This window comes from Enhydra lutris, unplaced genomic scaffold (assembly GCF_002288905.1).
Source record: "Enhydra lutris kenyoni isolate GAN:26980312 unplaced genomic scaffold, ASM228890v2 scaffoldscaffold37, whole genome shotgun sequence".
Classification (NCBI taxonomy): domain Eukaryota; kingdom Metazoa; phylum Chordata; class Mammalia; order Carnivora; family Mustelidae; genus Enhydra; species Enhydra lutris.
In genome coordinates this window covers 21,858,471-21,873,673 of record NW_019154121.1, presented here as the reverse complement: position 1 = coordinate 21,873,673, position 15,203 = coordinate 21,858,471, and the positions used below count along the sequence as shown (strand labels likewise).

At 39.5% G+C, this 15,203-nt stretch overlaps 1 protein-coding gene across 1 annotated transcript in view; it reads right to left on the bottom strand.

Moving 5' to 3' along the window:
- The window catches only part of LOC111154473 (integrator complex subunit 4), a 112,934-nt gene that overhangs the window by 84,004 nt on the left and 13,727 nt on the right, over positions 1-15,203 (bottom strand). Inside the window, exon 3 of the mRNA XM_022514084.1 lies at positions 7,020-7,137. Coding sequence (XP_022369792.1) covers positions 7,020-7,137 — 118 coding nt within the window. The remainder of the gene's footprint in view (positions 1-7,019; positions 7,138-15,203) is intronic.

Genomic DNA, 15,203 nt, shown 5'->3' with positions numbered 1-15,203 from the left:
CTCCAAAACTGTTTAGTGCTTGTTTAATTCAAGGGCTTTTCACAGCCTTCCAGATAAAATCCAAATTCCTTAGCAGGGCATACACACATACATACCCACATATATACCAGTCCCTCCATGAGGTCTAGCTCTGCTTACCTTTCTAGCCTCATCTCTTTAAGTCTCATCTAGCACTCTTTTTTTTCAGTTACTATGATTTCATATCCCTCTATCTTTACTCAGGCTAACTTCCCTAGAATGCCTCCACCTACACCCAACTCCATTCTCAACCCAACTCCCCAGGAAGCACCTACTAATCTTGTAGTGTCACCTGCTATATAGGACTTTTCCTCCTTGCCCATAAGATTGACTATTTCTTCGTGTGCGCTTCCACTGCACCCTGTACATCAGCTCTAACACTCCATTAAACTTATTTATTTTCCTATCAGACTAAACCAAGAGATAGAAAGATCCCTCATGGCAATGACTGTGTCTTATTCACCTCTGTATTCTCTGAATCCAGCACCACTCATTCATTACATGCTCAATGAAGGTTTAGTAAGTGGGCAAAGAGCCAAACCCAAACCACTCAACACCAATCAGCCAGATTCTCTTCTCTGTCTAAATTCTTTTTTTTTTGTTCCAAATATAGTTGTTTTATTTATTTTATTTTTTTTTTAAGATTTTATTTATTTATTTGACAGAGAGATCACAAGTAGGGAGAGAGGCAGGCAGAGAGAGAGGAGGAAGCAGGCTCCCCGCTGAGCAGAGAGCCCAATGCGGTGCTCAATCCCAGGACTCTTAGATCATGACCTGAGCCGAAGGCAGCAGCTTAACCCACTGAGCCACCCAGGCGCCCCAATTTATTTTATTTTTTATTTTATTTATTTATTTATTTGACAGACAGAGATCACAAGTAGGCAGAGAGAGAAAGAGGAGGAAGCGGGCTCCCTGCAGAGCAGAGAGCCTGATGCGGGGCTCGATCCCAGAACCGTGGGATCATGACCTGAGCCAAAGGCAGAGGCTTTAACCTACTGAGCCACCCAGCCGCCCCTATTTTATTTTTTTTTTAAAGATTTTATTTTTTTTATTTGAGAGAGAGATCACAAGTAGGCAGAAAGGCAGGCAGAGAGAGAGGGGGAAGCAGGCTCCCTGCTGAGCTGAGAGCCCAATGCAGGGCTCAATCCCAGGACCCTGAGATCATGACCTGAGCTGAAGGCAGAGGCTTAAACCATTGAGCCACCCAGGCACCCCTCAAATATGGTTCTTTTAATGCTGGCTGCATACAAGAGGATTTCAGGTAGCATTCAGATAATCATTTTTTTATGTTAGTAATTATGTTTTAATGTACATGATAAAAATTGCAGGTACTAACTACTGATGTCACAGGACACTAATTTTCTTTTACCCATTAAGACAGTCTCTTTAACTTAACTAAAAAAAAAAAAATTGTCCACTTAAAAATATTAAGTAAACCATAGTATAGATGTAAGACAAATACATCAAAAATGGTGTACGTAACATATAAAATTACTAAAGCTCAGCCAGGGTGCCTGGTTGGCTCAGTCCATAGAACATGCAACTCTCAGGAGTCCAAGCCCCATGTTGGATGTAGAGATTACTTAAAAATATGATCTTAAAAAAAAAAAGAAGAAGAAAGAAAGACAAGACAAGACACTGGCTACATAACCTCTTAATAAAACTTCTAGTTAAATATAACATATTGAACACATCTTTTATTATTCTTCCCTAAAATTTCATTAGTATAAGAGTGAAGAAATTAAAAAAGTATAAACCCATGAAGACCAAAAAAAAAAAAACAAAAAAACAAAAAAACAAAAAAAAACCCAACCCCACAAAAAACAAAAACCTAAAACAAACCCTAGAGGAATAAAGGTAAGTACTTAAGACAAATTTTTCAGAGATGAAAAATATCATAGATTTTTTTTTTTAAAAAGCTTTGGAAAAATGGAGAAATCTAATAGTAAACACCTACTGAGGAGGATAGCCCCACAAAGCAAATGAATTCTAGCTAGAACACCCTAAAAAGATTCAGGAACTGGGAGATTTAAAGCAACAAAAACAAAAAGCAAAAATCAGGGATAAGGGAGGATTTATCTGAGGTATCTACAAGAAGGAGTTGGACCTCTGCCTCCCTCCCTGTATTACACAGCCAAGTGGCCACTGAAATAGGAAGTTCATTCTATGCAGAAATTAGACTAGAAAGTTCCCCATTTGGGGGATACCAGGTGAGGACTGGGGAGAAGACATAGTGAAGAAGAGGAGATTAAGAGGTAGTAACATACTAATAAATGAGACACTTGCCCCCCTCTCCCTAGCCCCCTTCAACAGCTTTTTGACTCCAAAAACACTGCAGTCAGCCATCTGTCTGTCTTCCTAGCAGATTCATGAACTCCAAAATGCAAAAACGGACAGCCCCACAGAAAAACATGAAAGACACTAACATTTTTAAAAGTCCTCCAAAGAGGGTCATCCTAGTACAGAGGCTACCAATTGCCAAGCCCAGTCCCTTCACACAGAGCTATCAATCAGCTTTTTAGTTCCTCGTCCTCATCTTAAATTTAAACACAAAACTGAAGATCATCAACAAGTCTCCAATACGAAAGAGGCCACAAGGAGAAAAGGTACTTCGAAAATACAGAAGAAACATTTAGAAATCTCCAATGCTACCACACCCACCCTTTAATTTATTTGTACAAAATGATTCTACATAACATCCATGAAAAGTTAGCTAACCCCCCCCCTTTTTTTTTAATTTGAGAAAGAGAGAGCATGCGCAGGGGATGGAGGTTGCGCAGAGGGAGAAGCAGACCCACTGAGTGGGGAGCCTGATGCAGGGGCTTGATCCCAAGACCCTGAGATTATGACCCAAGCCAAAGGCATACCCCAACTGACTGAGCCACCCAGGTGCCCCATTAGCTAAACCTTTCTAAGCTTAATTCTTGTTTCTGATAAATCGCAAATCTAATCTAAATCTTGAGTCTTAGTCTCTCTCCTGAGTTCCAGACCAATATTACAACTACAGGTTGGATGGACATCTCCACATGGATAATAAATAAACGCTCAACATCTCTTTTCTAAATGATCTAGTTCATCAAACCAAATTCCCCAGAGCCACCAAGTTAGCTTTCTAAAACTAGACTTGATTATTCCATGCCCTTGCTCAAAAAAACTTCACATGGTTTCTACTGCCTATAAAGTAACGTTCAAAATCCTCAGCACTCAAGACTACCTACCCTTTGGCTTCAAAACACTACCAGTTTTTCCACCTAAAGCCCTCACTCCTTGATGATCTCTCATGAAACAACTCAGGTTTTCAAATACGTCTTATACTTACGCAGTTCTCTACCTTTTATCATAATGTTCCTACTTCTTCGCACTACTCTTCCCGTCTCTGCCTTTCCAAATGTAACTCTTCACTAAGCCTTTCTAGACCCTACCAGTCAGCACTCATCTCACACTCTCTTCTGTTTCCACAGTATTCTGATTACACCTCCTCTACAACAAGCTCTGTGTTTTCATTACTGGTTTGGTATGTACTGGAGAAGCAGAGGTACCTGACACCCTCAAAGTGCCTAGTCCAGTGCTTGCCAAGGAACTGTGGAACTTACACATATGATGAACTGAAATGAAGGACTTCTGGTCCAGAAGGTGGCCCATACTGCTGGATTTGAAAGTGCACACTGGACTGATAAATGAAAGACTCCTAATTCTAGTCTGTGCCTTATTCTAAGCCACAAATACAGAGTAACTTTAGCAATCACTTTACATCCCTGGAGTTCATGTTCCTCAGCAATGAAATAAAGGGCTTGAACTAGATGATCTTTATGGTCCCTTCCAGTTCTGTCTCCCACTCTGAATCTAGATAGACCAGGAACTGGAAACCAGAAGACCTAGATTAAATCTCTCAGAGACAAGTAAGAAACTTAGAAGAGGGGTGCCTCAGTGGTTCAGTCAGTTGAGCATTTGACTCTTAGACTTCTACTCAGGTCATGATCTTGGGTTCAAGAGATCGAGGGACTATCTCTGAGTTCCCTGGCCCTTTACTACTCCACTCAGCATAGAGTCTGTTCAAGACTCTTTTCCTCTCCCTCTGCCCCTCCACTCCCATTTATGTATGCTTGCACTCTCTCTCTCTCTCCCTAAAATAAATAAATAGGGACACCTGGGTGGCATAGTCAGTTAAGCATCTGCCTGTTGGGTTTTGGCTAAGGCTGTGATCTCATGGTTGTAGGGCTGAGCCCCACATCAAGCTCCAAGCTCAGCATGAATTCTGCTTAAGATTCTCTCTCCCTCTCCTCCGCCCCTCCCACTTGTGCACTCTCTATCTATCTCTGAAATAAATTAATAAATCTTTAAATAAATTAATTCTTTTAAAAACCCTTAGAATATTTAACTAAAAGCAAAACAGCTATTTCCATGTATACTGTGTAATTTGAGTCTCTTTCTTTTTTAAGGTTAGGATGAGGTTTGCATCCAAATTAACTCTCTCATAATGTTTCTATTTTAGAGGCAAAGTGTTTCAGTTAAACCCTAAGAAAGAGCACTGCACTAAATTCTCAGTTCTGTAACTCCTTAGCTAAATGAACTCACTTGGACTCATTTCATCTCTCTGGGACTAAACCTCTATGATCTGCAAAATGAAGGAATTAGACAAGATGATCTCCATAAGGCCATTTATAGCTGATTAAGTCTATGGCTCTATGAAATCCCGAACCTTAAAGTGTGAAATGCGTACAGGTATATAGCTAGCTTCTGTAAGAACTTCCCATGGAAAGAAAGGATACTTTTGTACTAAGGAAATGTAATTGTTTTGGTGCTTTTATTTTTTAAAGATTTTATTTCTTAGAGAGAGAGTGCAAGTGAGAGAGGGCAGGAATGGGGGTAGAGGTAGAGAGAGAGAGAGAAGCAGACTCCCCGCTGAGCAGGGACCCTGATGCAGGACTTCATTCCAGGACCCCAAATGATGACCTGAGCTGAAAGTGGACGCTTAACTGACTGAGCCATCCAGGCATCCCTGTTTTGGTGCTTTTAAAAGAAATGGATTTATTTTTTTGCCGCTATCTACAAGAGCAAAAACTTCAAAACACGCTACTGTATCAGTTGGTATTTAATATATTATCAACACCTCAAATGTTATGAAGATGATACAGAAACATGGAAAAAATCTATGTAATGTTTGAGTATAGTAAAACACAAAATAGTACATTCACTGTTAAGTGCAACCATACAAAATGCATATAAGTAAAAGGCAATATGTAAAACCTTGTTTTACAGAAGTAAGAAGAATATTTTTAAATTTTTTTCTTTATTGTCATTATATTAGCATTTCATTAAAACAGACTCCCCTCTGAAAAAAAATTTTAAAAGATATATTCTTTGTTTCCTGTGAACTAAAACTCTTGGGTCAAAATTCAGTACAAGTAAAATTTTATTTCTCTTCATTTTTTTTTTAAAGATTTTATTTATTTAGCAAAGAGAGAAAGAGCAAGAGAGCACAAGCAAGGAGAATGGCAGACAGAGGGAGAAGCAGGCTCCCCGCTGGGCAAGGAACCCCATGCAGGACTCGATCCCAGGACTCTGAGATCATGACCTGAGCCAAAGGCAGACGCTAAACCAAATAAGCTACCCAGACATCCCAGTACAAGTAAAAATTTAATATGAAGTTATTTCTGACAAAATTTTAAAAATTCTCAACATCAGGCAATGGGCGACATATGTAAGATATTTGTTATTAAACACTATACAATAAATGAACTTGGTTCATCTCTGAGTTCCCTGGCCTTTTATTAGTCCAATAATCTCTTATATTTATAAATGAAATGTCCAATATTTAAAGTGATATTTATTTAAATATGTATACCCCAAATAAAAATATTCTTTGAAGCCATAATCAATTCAAACAAAATTATAATATCTTCAGAAAACAGAAACAGAGGGTTTCTTTTTATTTAATTTAATTTTTTTTAAAGATTTTATTTATTTATTTGACAGACAGAGATCACAAGTAGGCAGAGAGGCAGGCAGAGAGAGAAGAGGAAGCAGGCTCCCCGCTGAGCAGAGAGCCCGATGCGGGGCTCGATCCCAGGACCCTGGGATCATGACCTGAGCCGAAGGCATAGGCTTTAACCCACTGAGCCACCCACGTGCCCCAGTCTTTTTATTTAATTTTAAAATAAATATTAAAGCAAGCAAGGGACCAACTCTGTAATAGAATCTTGTACATAAATAAAACCAGATAATCAAAATAATTTTTTTTCTTCTTTTTTTTTTTAAGATTTTATTTATTTGAGAGAGACAGAGAGACAGAGAGAGACAGAGTGAGAGAGCATGAGAGGGGAGGTCAGAGGGAGAAGCAGACTCCCCATAGGGCAGGGAGCCCGATGTAGGACTCGATCCCAGGACTCCAGGATCATGACCTGAGCCAAAGGCAGTTGCTTTACCAACCGAGCCACCCAGGCACCCTCAAAAGAATTTTAAAGGTGAAATGCTTTCCCATTTCACGTAAAAGCCGAGAATAATTTTAGCATGCAATCATGAGGAACAAAAAGGAAAACAATAACATGTGAGAGCCAAATGTCACTTTTATAGGAAGTAAACTATGAGAGACCACATGACCAGAAGAGCACCTCTCATGGCTTGAATTAGCATGGTACAGTTGACAAAATATCACATACATACAAAACATCTTTCTGTCACATATGAAGTAACCTTGAACAAGTTAGTTAGCTTCTCTGAGCTTCAGTTTCTCCACCTAAAATATAGGGACAACAATATCTATCTTCCATCATATATAACCTACTTTAAGTATATGGCACTTGGTAAAAGTCAATAAATGATAGCTATTAAGAGACAAAACTATATTTTATCTCTAATGTAAACATATGTACATGTTTTATTGAATCATCCTCAAATTCCTTTTCAATAACAACCAATACAAGAAAGTTTCCTCCTAAATTCTATATAGATGGAACTAAAGATTTTTGCTCTGATTATATAGCTTTTAAATTACAACTTACTTTCATTCTGCAGGATGTTAATGGCATCATCCATAATGCAGTCTGGTGAAAATCCTGCAGTCTTTGATAATAAACCCAACAATGATGCAATTTTCAGTCTCACAGATGGATCATTCTCCTGGAACAAAAGAAGCTGTTGTTACCTTGATGCTCTAGTCTCACCTAACCAACAAAGAGGAACATGGGAAACTAACATCTCAAAAGTGATTTAATGATCCAAGAATTCTAAGGTTTTATTTCTGAAAAAATTAATCTTATCAACTTCAGGGGAAAGAGCTTTTTTCAATCAGTATGTTAGACCTAAATTACTGCAAAGTGAATGGGAATTTTTCTATGCCTTCCTGATACCATTACCTTTTTTATTTTTTAAGATTTTATTTATTTGAGAGAGAGTGAGCAAGAGAGAACAAAAGCCAGGGGGAGGAACAGAGGAGAGGGAGAAGCAGACTTCCTGCTGAGCAGGGAGCCTGACACGGGGCTCGATCCCATGACCCTAAGATCGTGACCTGAACCAAAGGAAGACCCTTAACCAACTGAGCCACCCAGGCGCCCTAATACCATTACTTCCTAACCAGAAACATGCTTTTAGGATTAAAGTACCCTTTTTCCACTGTGCAGCTACATCAGAATGAAGTGCAGCAAGCTGCCCCACCAACACTGCCAGCACTGGGCACCCAACATTGCTGGTGGCACCACTGTTCCCGGAGCTTCTGGAAACTGGGTCCTACAGCTACCACATCTATCTTTCACCCTACCTGCTTTTTGGATCACCACAGCCTGATTAGAAGTCTGAGGCTGGTGAATCTAATTGGCTGGGTCTAGGGCTTGTGCCTGGGCTGCTGGGGCAAGGGAGACTAAGAAATGAGTAGTCTGGCCCTTTCGGCCACAATACTAGGAGTTGGTCTCCAATTTGCACCAACATTCCTATAGTGAAAAATTTCTCCCAAAGTCAAAAAGGAACACGTCCTTCTGTTCAGCACCATATCTCAACTATGTAGCACAATATGTGGCACTATGTAGGTATACATATTGAAAATATATGTGTGTGTGTATATATATATACACATATATATTTATATTTAACATACAAATATATAAAAATATATGTTTTTTATATATACATACATACACACACACACACACACACACACACACACACACACACAATGGGGGAAAAAAGTATCTTGCCAATGCTAAGATTAGGTCAGCACATTTCTATACCAAAGACAAAATTACTTAAATGTATGCTCATAAGATGAAGTACCTTCTTGATATGACCAACTCCCTAGCTCCCACCTACAGTTTCTAAGGAAGTGACAAAGCACACCAAAGAGGCCTGAAGCAGGACAAAAAGCAACAGATATGGAGTAGAAGGACCTAGAATCCTGGCAAGCCGCTTGCCATGTATATAACTTTGGAAAAGTCATTTTCTTGGGAACTTAACTGTGGGGAAGAAAAAGGGCTTTGAAATTAACCAGATCTAGGTGTAAAGCCTGGACTCACTATGTCTTGACATAAGCTCTATGTCTTCAACAGGCAAATTAAGCTCTCTAAGCCTCGTCTGTGACATGGGACTAGTAATAACCTCAAAGGACACTGAGAGGAAAATGACTAGCACAGCAATAGCACATAGGATGCAGTCAGATATGAGTGTCCTCCTCCCTTCCTCTCTCTGGTCATCAACCGTTTCATGCAGAGGGTAATAAAGCCTGAATTGCACTGCTGTGAATACGGTACCCAGAGGGGTACCATAAAGAGTGAGTAAAAAACACATGAGAGGTAAGTCTAGAATTTTGGGAATTCCACAGGGTACATGCCCAGATTTTTAAACAAACAAACAAACAAACAAAAGTGGCATGGGAATGAAAGAAAAGGTGGAGGGCAAAAATGCTACAGATTTTTAAAAGAGACTTAAGGGGATAGATAAATAAACCAAATGCAATGTGTGAATTTTACTTCAAACCAACAAACCATACAAAGTCTTCTTTTGGACAATTAGTGAGAGGCACCTGGATGGCTCTGTTGGTTAAGTGTCTGACTCTTGGTTTTTGCTCAGGTCATGATCTCAGGGTCCCAGGATCAAGCCCCATAAAGGGCTCCCCACTCAATGCAGAGTCTGCTTGAGGATTCCCTCTTTCCCTCCTCCTCTGCCCCTCCTCCATGCTCACGCACACATGCACACACACATATACTCTCTAAAAATAAATATAGGGATGCCTGGGTGGCTCAGTTGGTTGAGTGGCTGCCTTCGGCTCAGGTCATGATCCCAGCGTCCTGGGATCGAGTCCCACATCGGGCTCCTTGCTTGGCAGGGAGTCTGCTTCTCCCTCTGCCTCTGCCTGCCACTCTGTCCGCCAGTGCTCGCTCTCGCTCCTCTCTCTCTCTGACAAATAAATAAATAAATAAATAAATAAATAAATAAATAAAAATAAAATAAAAAATAAATATATAAATAAATCTTTTTTAAAAAGACAATCGGGGGGGGGGGCGCGGGTGGCTCAGCGGGTTAGGCCGCTGCCTTCGGCTCGGGTCATGATCTCAGAGTCCTGGGATCGAGCCCCGCGTCGGGCTCTCTGCTCAGTGGGGAGCCTGCTTCCTCCTCTCTCTCTGCCTGCCTCTCTGCCTGCTTGTGATCTCTCTGTCAAATAAATAAATAAAATCTTAAAAAAAAAAAAAAAGACAATCGGTGAAAACTGAACATGGATCAGGTATTATATGCTATTAAAGATTGTTGTGGGTTTATTTTAAAGTCCTAAAATAGGCCCTTATTTGATAAACACAGATAAATAAGTATTCACAAGTGAAATGATAAGCTGCCTCAGATATGCCCTACCCAACAAAAGTGGGGGGAAATGCATCAAAACAAGAATGGCAAAAAGCTAATAATAACCATTCAAGCTAGACGAGGTAAACCTGAAGGCTCGTATTATTTTCTCTCCTTTTGCGTGTTTGTGAAGCTACCAAACAAAAGTTAACTTTTTGGAAAAATTACATGAAAGTACTGTATTCTATCTAAAATAGTAACTAACTTAATCATTCAACATACAATCAAGAAGTATTTATTGTATGTGCCAAGCATCATTCTAGCTCGGGGGATACAATAGTGAATAAAGCAGAAGCAATTCCTGCTCTCACAGATCTTATAGTCAAATGGGTAAGACTGGCAAAGAATATATAATTTCACATGGTAAACATTCTGAAGAAAAATTAAGTGTGCAATGGATTAAAGAGTAATGTGGAGAGGCTATTCTAGATAGGACAGTGAGGAAAGTTCGCTCTGAGGACCCAACTTTTGAGAGGACACTGAACTGACTGAGAGCCATAGGAAGATTTAGGGAAGCAGCGTTCCAGGCAGAAGAAAAATACAAACTCAGAATATGGGAAATTCTAAAATGCTGTATATAAAACTCTAGAAAAAATGCGTATAAAACTGTTAGCAGTGATTTTCTCCAGAGTAATCTCTAGAGAGCACATATTGTTTTTTAACTTTTTTGTTTAAGATTTATCATTGGGGTGCCTGGGTGGCTCAGTCAGTTAAGCATCTGCCTTCGCCTCAGGTCATGATCCCTGGGTCCTAGGATCAAGCCCCACATCAGGTTCCCTGGTCAGTGGGGAGCCTGCTTCTCCCTCTGCTGCTCCCCCTGCTTGTTTTCTCTCTCCCTCTCACTGTGTCAAATGAATAAATTTAAAAACAAAAAGAAACAACAAACAACAACAATATTTACTCATTTATTTAGAGAGAAAGAACGAGTGTGAGAGCCGGGGCAGGGGGCTAGTCACAGAGGGAGAGAATCTTTCAAGCAGACTTCCTGCTGATCGCAGAGCCCAATCTGGCCCAATCCCACAACCCATGAGATCACGACCTGAGCAGAAACCAAGAGTTGGATGCTCAACTGACTGAGCCACCAGGGCACCCCGTTTTTTAACTTTTTTATTTGCAGAGGTAAATCTCATTCTTTTACAGTTTAGTGCTTGAATTTGTTACAATAAATATTACTGTTTAATTTTTTAGAAAGATTTTATTTATTTAACAGAGAGAGAGAGCATGCGCACACATGAGAGAGAATGGTGGGGGGTGGGGTGGGGCAGAAGGATAGGGAGCAGCAGACTCCCCGCTGAGCAGAGAGTCTGACACAGGGCTTGATCCCAGGAGCCCAGGATCATGACCTGAGCCAAAGGCAGACGCTTAACTGAATGAGCCACCTAGGTGCCCCGAATCGTTGCAATTTTTTAAAAAGAGTGTAAATTTTTAAATCTATACGAATATACAAAACCCTTCAAAAGCTCCCAGTTTTCTACAGAAAGAAGTCTGAGCTGCTTAGCATGCCACAAAGGCCCGCAAAGACTGGCCACTATGTCAGCTCCCACAATTCCCTACCAGTGATGCCACACTGCCTCAAGCTTCTGTACTTCCACTTAAGATGGTTCCTCTACCTAGGCTGCCTTCCCTTTCTCCCACACCCACCTACTCCTGTCCCTTAGGTGTATTAACCCCAGAAAGTCATCTCTGATCCCTGAACTGGACATGGAACAATCTTGAATAACCCTTTATCATGCCCTTCACTACAGTACATTGTATTTACTTGTGATTGCGTATTCCCCCATCTGGCCTGTGAGCCACAAAAGTGACTAGCAAAATGCTAAGTAAAGCACTATGTACATTCTGATAAAAACAAGAATACAAGAAAAGGAAGAGCCAAGTGTTCTCCTTAATTCACTCAGTAAATAATCCATCTACGTATCTGTTCAATGCAGATTTCCTGCACACTAGGAGCCACCCCGTACCAGGCCATGGGGATACACTGTCCTCATGGAACTTGAAGTTTGAGGGGCAAGGCAGACATTTATCAAGTAACATCCATTTAGTAATTATAAAGTTGTAAGGAAAAAATACAGAGTTCTATGAAAACATATGACATATCAGACAGGACTTTAAAATAACTGGATATTATGGTCAAAGAGTTCCTGATCTAATTTGAGGCAGAGGAAAAAGAATGAATCAATGCTCTCAGTCAGGAAGGGATACCACAACTTTCAGAACTGAAAAACAGGGTAATGTGGCTAGAATGTACATTGACAGGAGATGAGGCTTTTTTTTTTTTTTTTAAGATTTTATTTATTTATTTGAGAGAAACAGAGTTAGCAACAGAGATAGCGTGAGAGTACACACAGGGAAGCGACAAGAAGGAGCTTCCCTCCTGAGCAGGATGAGGGGCTTGATCCCAGGACCTTGGGATCATGACAGAGCCAAAGGCAGATGCCCAACCAACTGAGCCACCCAGGTGCCCCTAGATGAGGCTTAAAAGACTAACACACACCACATCTTTTTGAGAATTATGGCAAGGATCTCTCTGATAATGCCTACCATGAAGCAGGAATTCAACACATATTTGTTTACTGCTGAATAAACAAATGAGTAACCTTTGTCCAAAGAGCAATAAAAATCCTTTGATGAACTGTAACAGGAGAGTGACACGAACAGAATTTAATTTTTGAAATATCAATCCAGCCTCAATATAATGATTGGATTGGAAGGGGCAAAACTAAACAGAGAGACAAATTAAGAGTATACTGTAATAGTCCAGCAAAAGACGTTGGCATGACTTACACTTCCACTAAGGTAAAGACTAGATTAATTCAGACCAATCTTTCTGCTGAGGAAAACCAGAAAAGTACCATGGATGTCTTAAAAAAAAAAAAAAAAAGTATGTGCACACACACACACACACATACAAACATATATGCATATAGATAAACACGTATATATATCTACGTATACAACATAGGTGCATGTATATACATATGTGTATTTGAAAGTATTAGAAAACTAAAAGATAAATAATTATAGGACCACATAAGGAAGGAACCCAGGGAGGTTCACCTAGAGTGTGGGGCTGCTTTTTCTTCAGGCTTCTGCCAAACGGGAGAGTGAGGAATGGAGAAATGAGGGGCCAAGTAAACAGTGCTTCTTCTTCTTCTTTTTTTTTTTTTTTTAAGATTTCATTTATTTATTTGACACACAGAGAGAGGAATCACAAGTAGGCAGAGCAATGAGTAAGCAACGAGTAATGTATACAGTTGTTAAAAAAGTATGCTGCACACCTGAAACTAATAACACATATATTATAATTCAATTTTAAAAATCTTTAATAATAAAAATAAATCCTTCAAGAATGGAAGTAAAATAGAGCTTTTCCATACAAGAAACACAAATAAGTCTCACCACTAAACTTATAATAAATGGAAATATCAGAGGGTATTATTCTTTAGCCAAAAGGAAAATAATCCCAGATGAATAGTCACAGATGTGGGGAGAGAAAACTAATGATATAAATATTGGAGTAAATGATAAATATTTAGTAAACCTAAATGAATATTGCCTATATAAAATAACACTGTCTTGGAGTGCCTGGGTGGCTCCGTCAGTTAAGTGTCTTGACTCTCAATTTCCACTCAGGTCATGATCTCAGGGTCATAAGATCGAGCCCTGTGTCAGGCTCTGTGCTGACCAAGGTGCCTGCATAAGACTCTCTCCCTCTGTTGGGGCACCTGGGTGGCTCAGTGGGTTGAACCTCTGCCTTTGGCTCGGGTCATGATCTCAGGGTCCTGAGATCAAGCCCCAAATCAGGCTCTCTGGTCGGCGGGGAGCCTGCTTCCCCCTCTCTCTCTGCTTGCCTCTCTGCCTACTTATGATCTCTCTCTCTGTCAAATAAATAAATAAAATCTTTTTTTTTTTAAGATTTTATTTATTTATTTGACAGAGAGATCACAAGTAGGCAGAGAGAGAGAGAGAGAGAGAGAGGAGGAAGCAGGCTCTCTGCCGAGCAGAGAGCCCGATGCGGGACTCGATCCCAGGACCCTGAGATCATGACCTGAGCCGAAGGCAGAGGCCTAACCCACTGAGCCACCCAGGCGCCCTAAATAAATAAAATCTTAAAAAAAAAAAAGACTCTCTCCCTCTGCCACTCCCTCACATGCATGTGCTCTCTCTCACTCTCAAGAAAAAGAAAACAAAACAAAAAAACACCACATTGTCTTACAGAGTGAAAGACGGAGAATTAAAATATACAATTACACTCATACAAGTCAGGAAGATGGATAAACAGAGGTAAGTCTTTGCACTGTCCAAAATGGTTACTGTGCCATAAAACACTGGACTTTGATAAGTCAAGAATTCATATTTTATTACACTTCGATAAAAATAAAATTAAAATTTTTAAAATGTCACGTCAGAAGTGCCTGGGTGGCTCAGTCTGATAAGTGTCTGCCTTTGGCTCAGGTCATGATCCTAGGGTCCTGCAATCAAGCCCACTACCTGGCTCTTCTCCCCCCCCCCCCAACCGTCTCTCCCCCTTGCTTGCTCCCCCTTGCTCTCTCTCTCTCTCCCTCTCTCAGATAAATACTTAAAATTAAAAAAATTTTTTTTCACATCAAATTTTAAAAAATTTCATGTTGTAATATCTAGGCTAACCAGTAAGAAAGTATAAAAGAATATTTAACTCAAAGCTAAAGATGAAAAGAATTAAAAAAAATTTCAAAAGGTGGCAAGAAACAAGAGATAAAAAGAACATTAACCAGGTAAGATAAATATAATGCATATAATAACAGGGTAGCTTTAAATCTACATATATCAATAATTACATTAAACATAATGAAATAAATGATTAATTTTTAAAACAAACATTTTTTAAAAAACTAACTAAATGTTAGGGATCCTGGGTGGCTCAATCAATTAAGCATCCAACTCTTGGTTTTGGCTTAGGTCATGATCTTGGGGTCCAGGGACTGAGCCCCACATCAGGGTCCCTACTCAACAGGGAGTCTGTTTATCTTCCTCTCCCTCTGCCCCTCCCACTGCTCACTCACTCTCTAATAAATAAATCTTTAAAAGTAAATAGATAAAAATTAAGAACTACATGTTGTTTACATAGGTCTTACCTGAATTAAAAAAGACATAAAAAAGATGAAAATAAAATGTAGAAGTAGGTATATCACACAAACTATAATCAAAAGATAGCTGGTCTCACTGTATTAATATTAAAGCCATTATTTGCTGATGGTTATTTATTAAAAAAATGCAAAATTATCTATATGTAATTTATTAAAATTATAAAGTGAGCTTGGTAAGGTTGAAAGATATATGAGTTAATAAATAAAAGTCAACTGCACTTCTGAATACCAGCT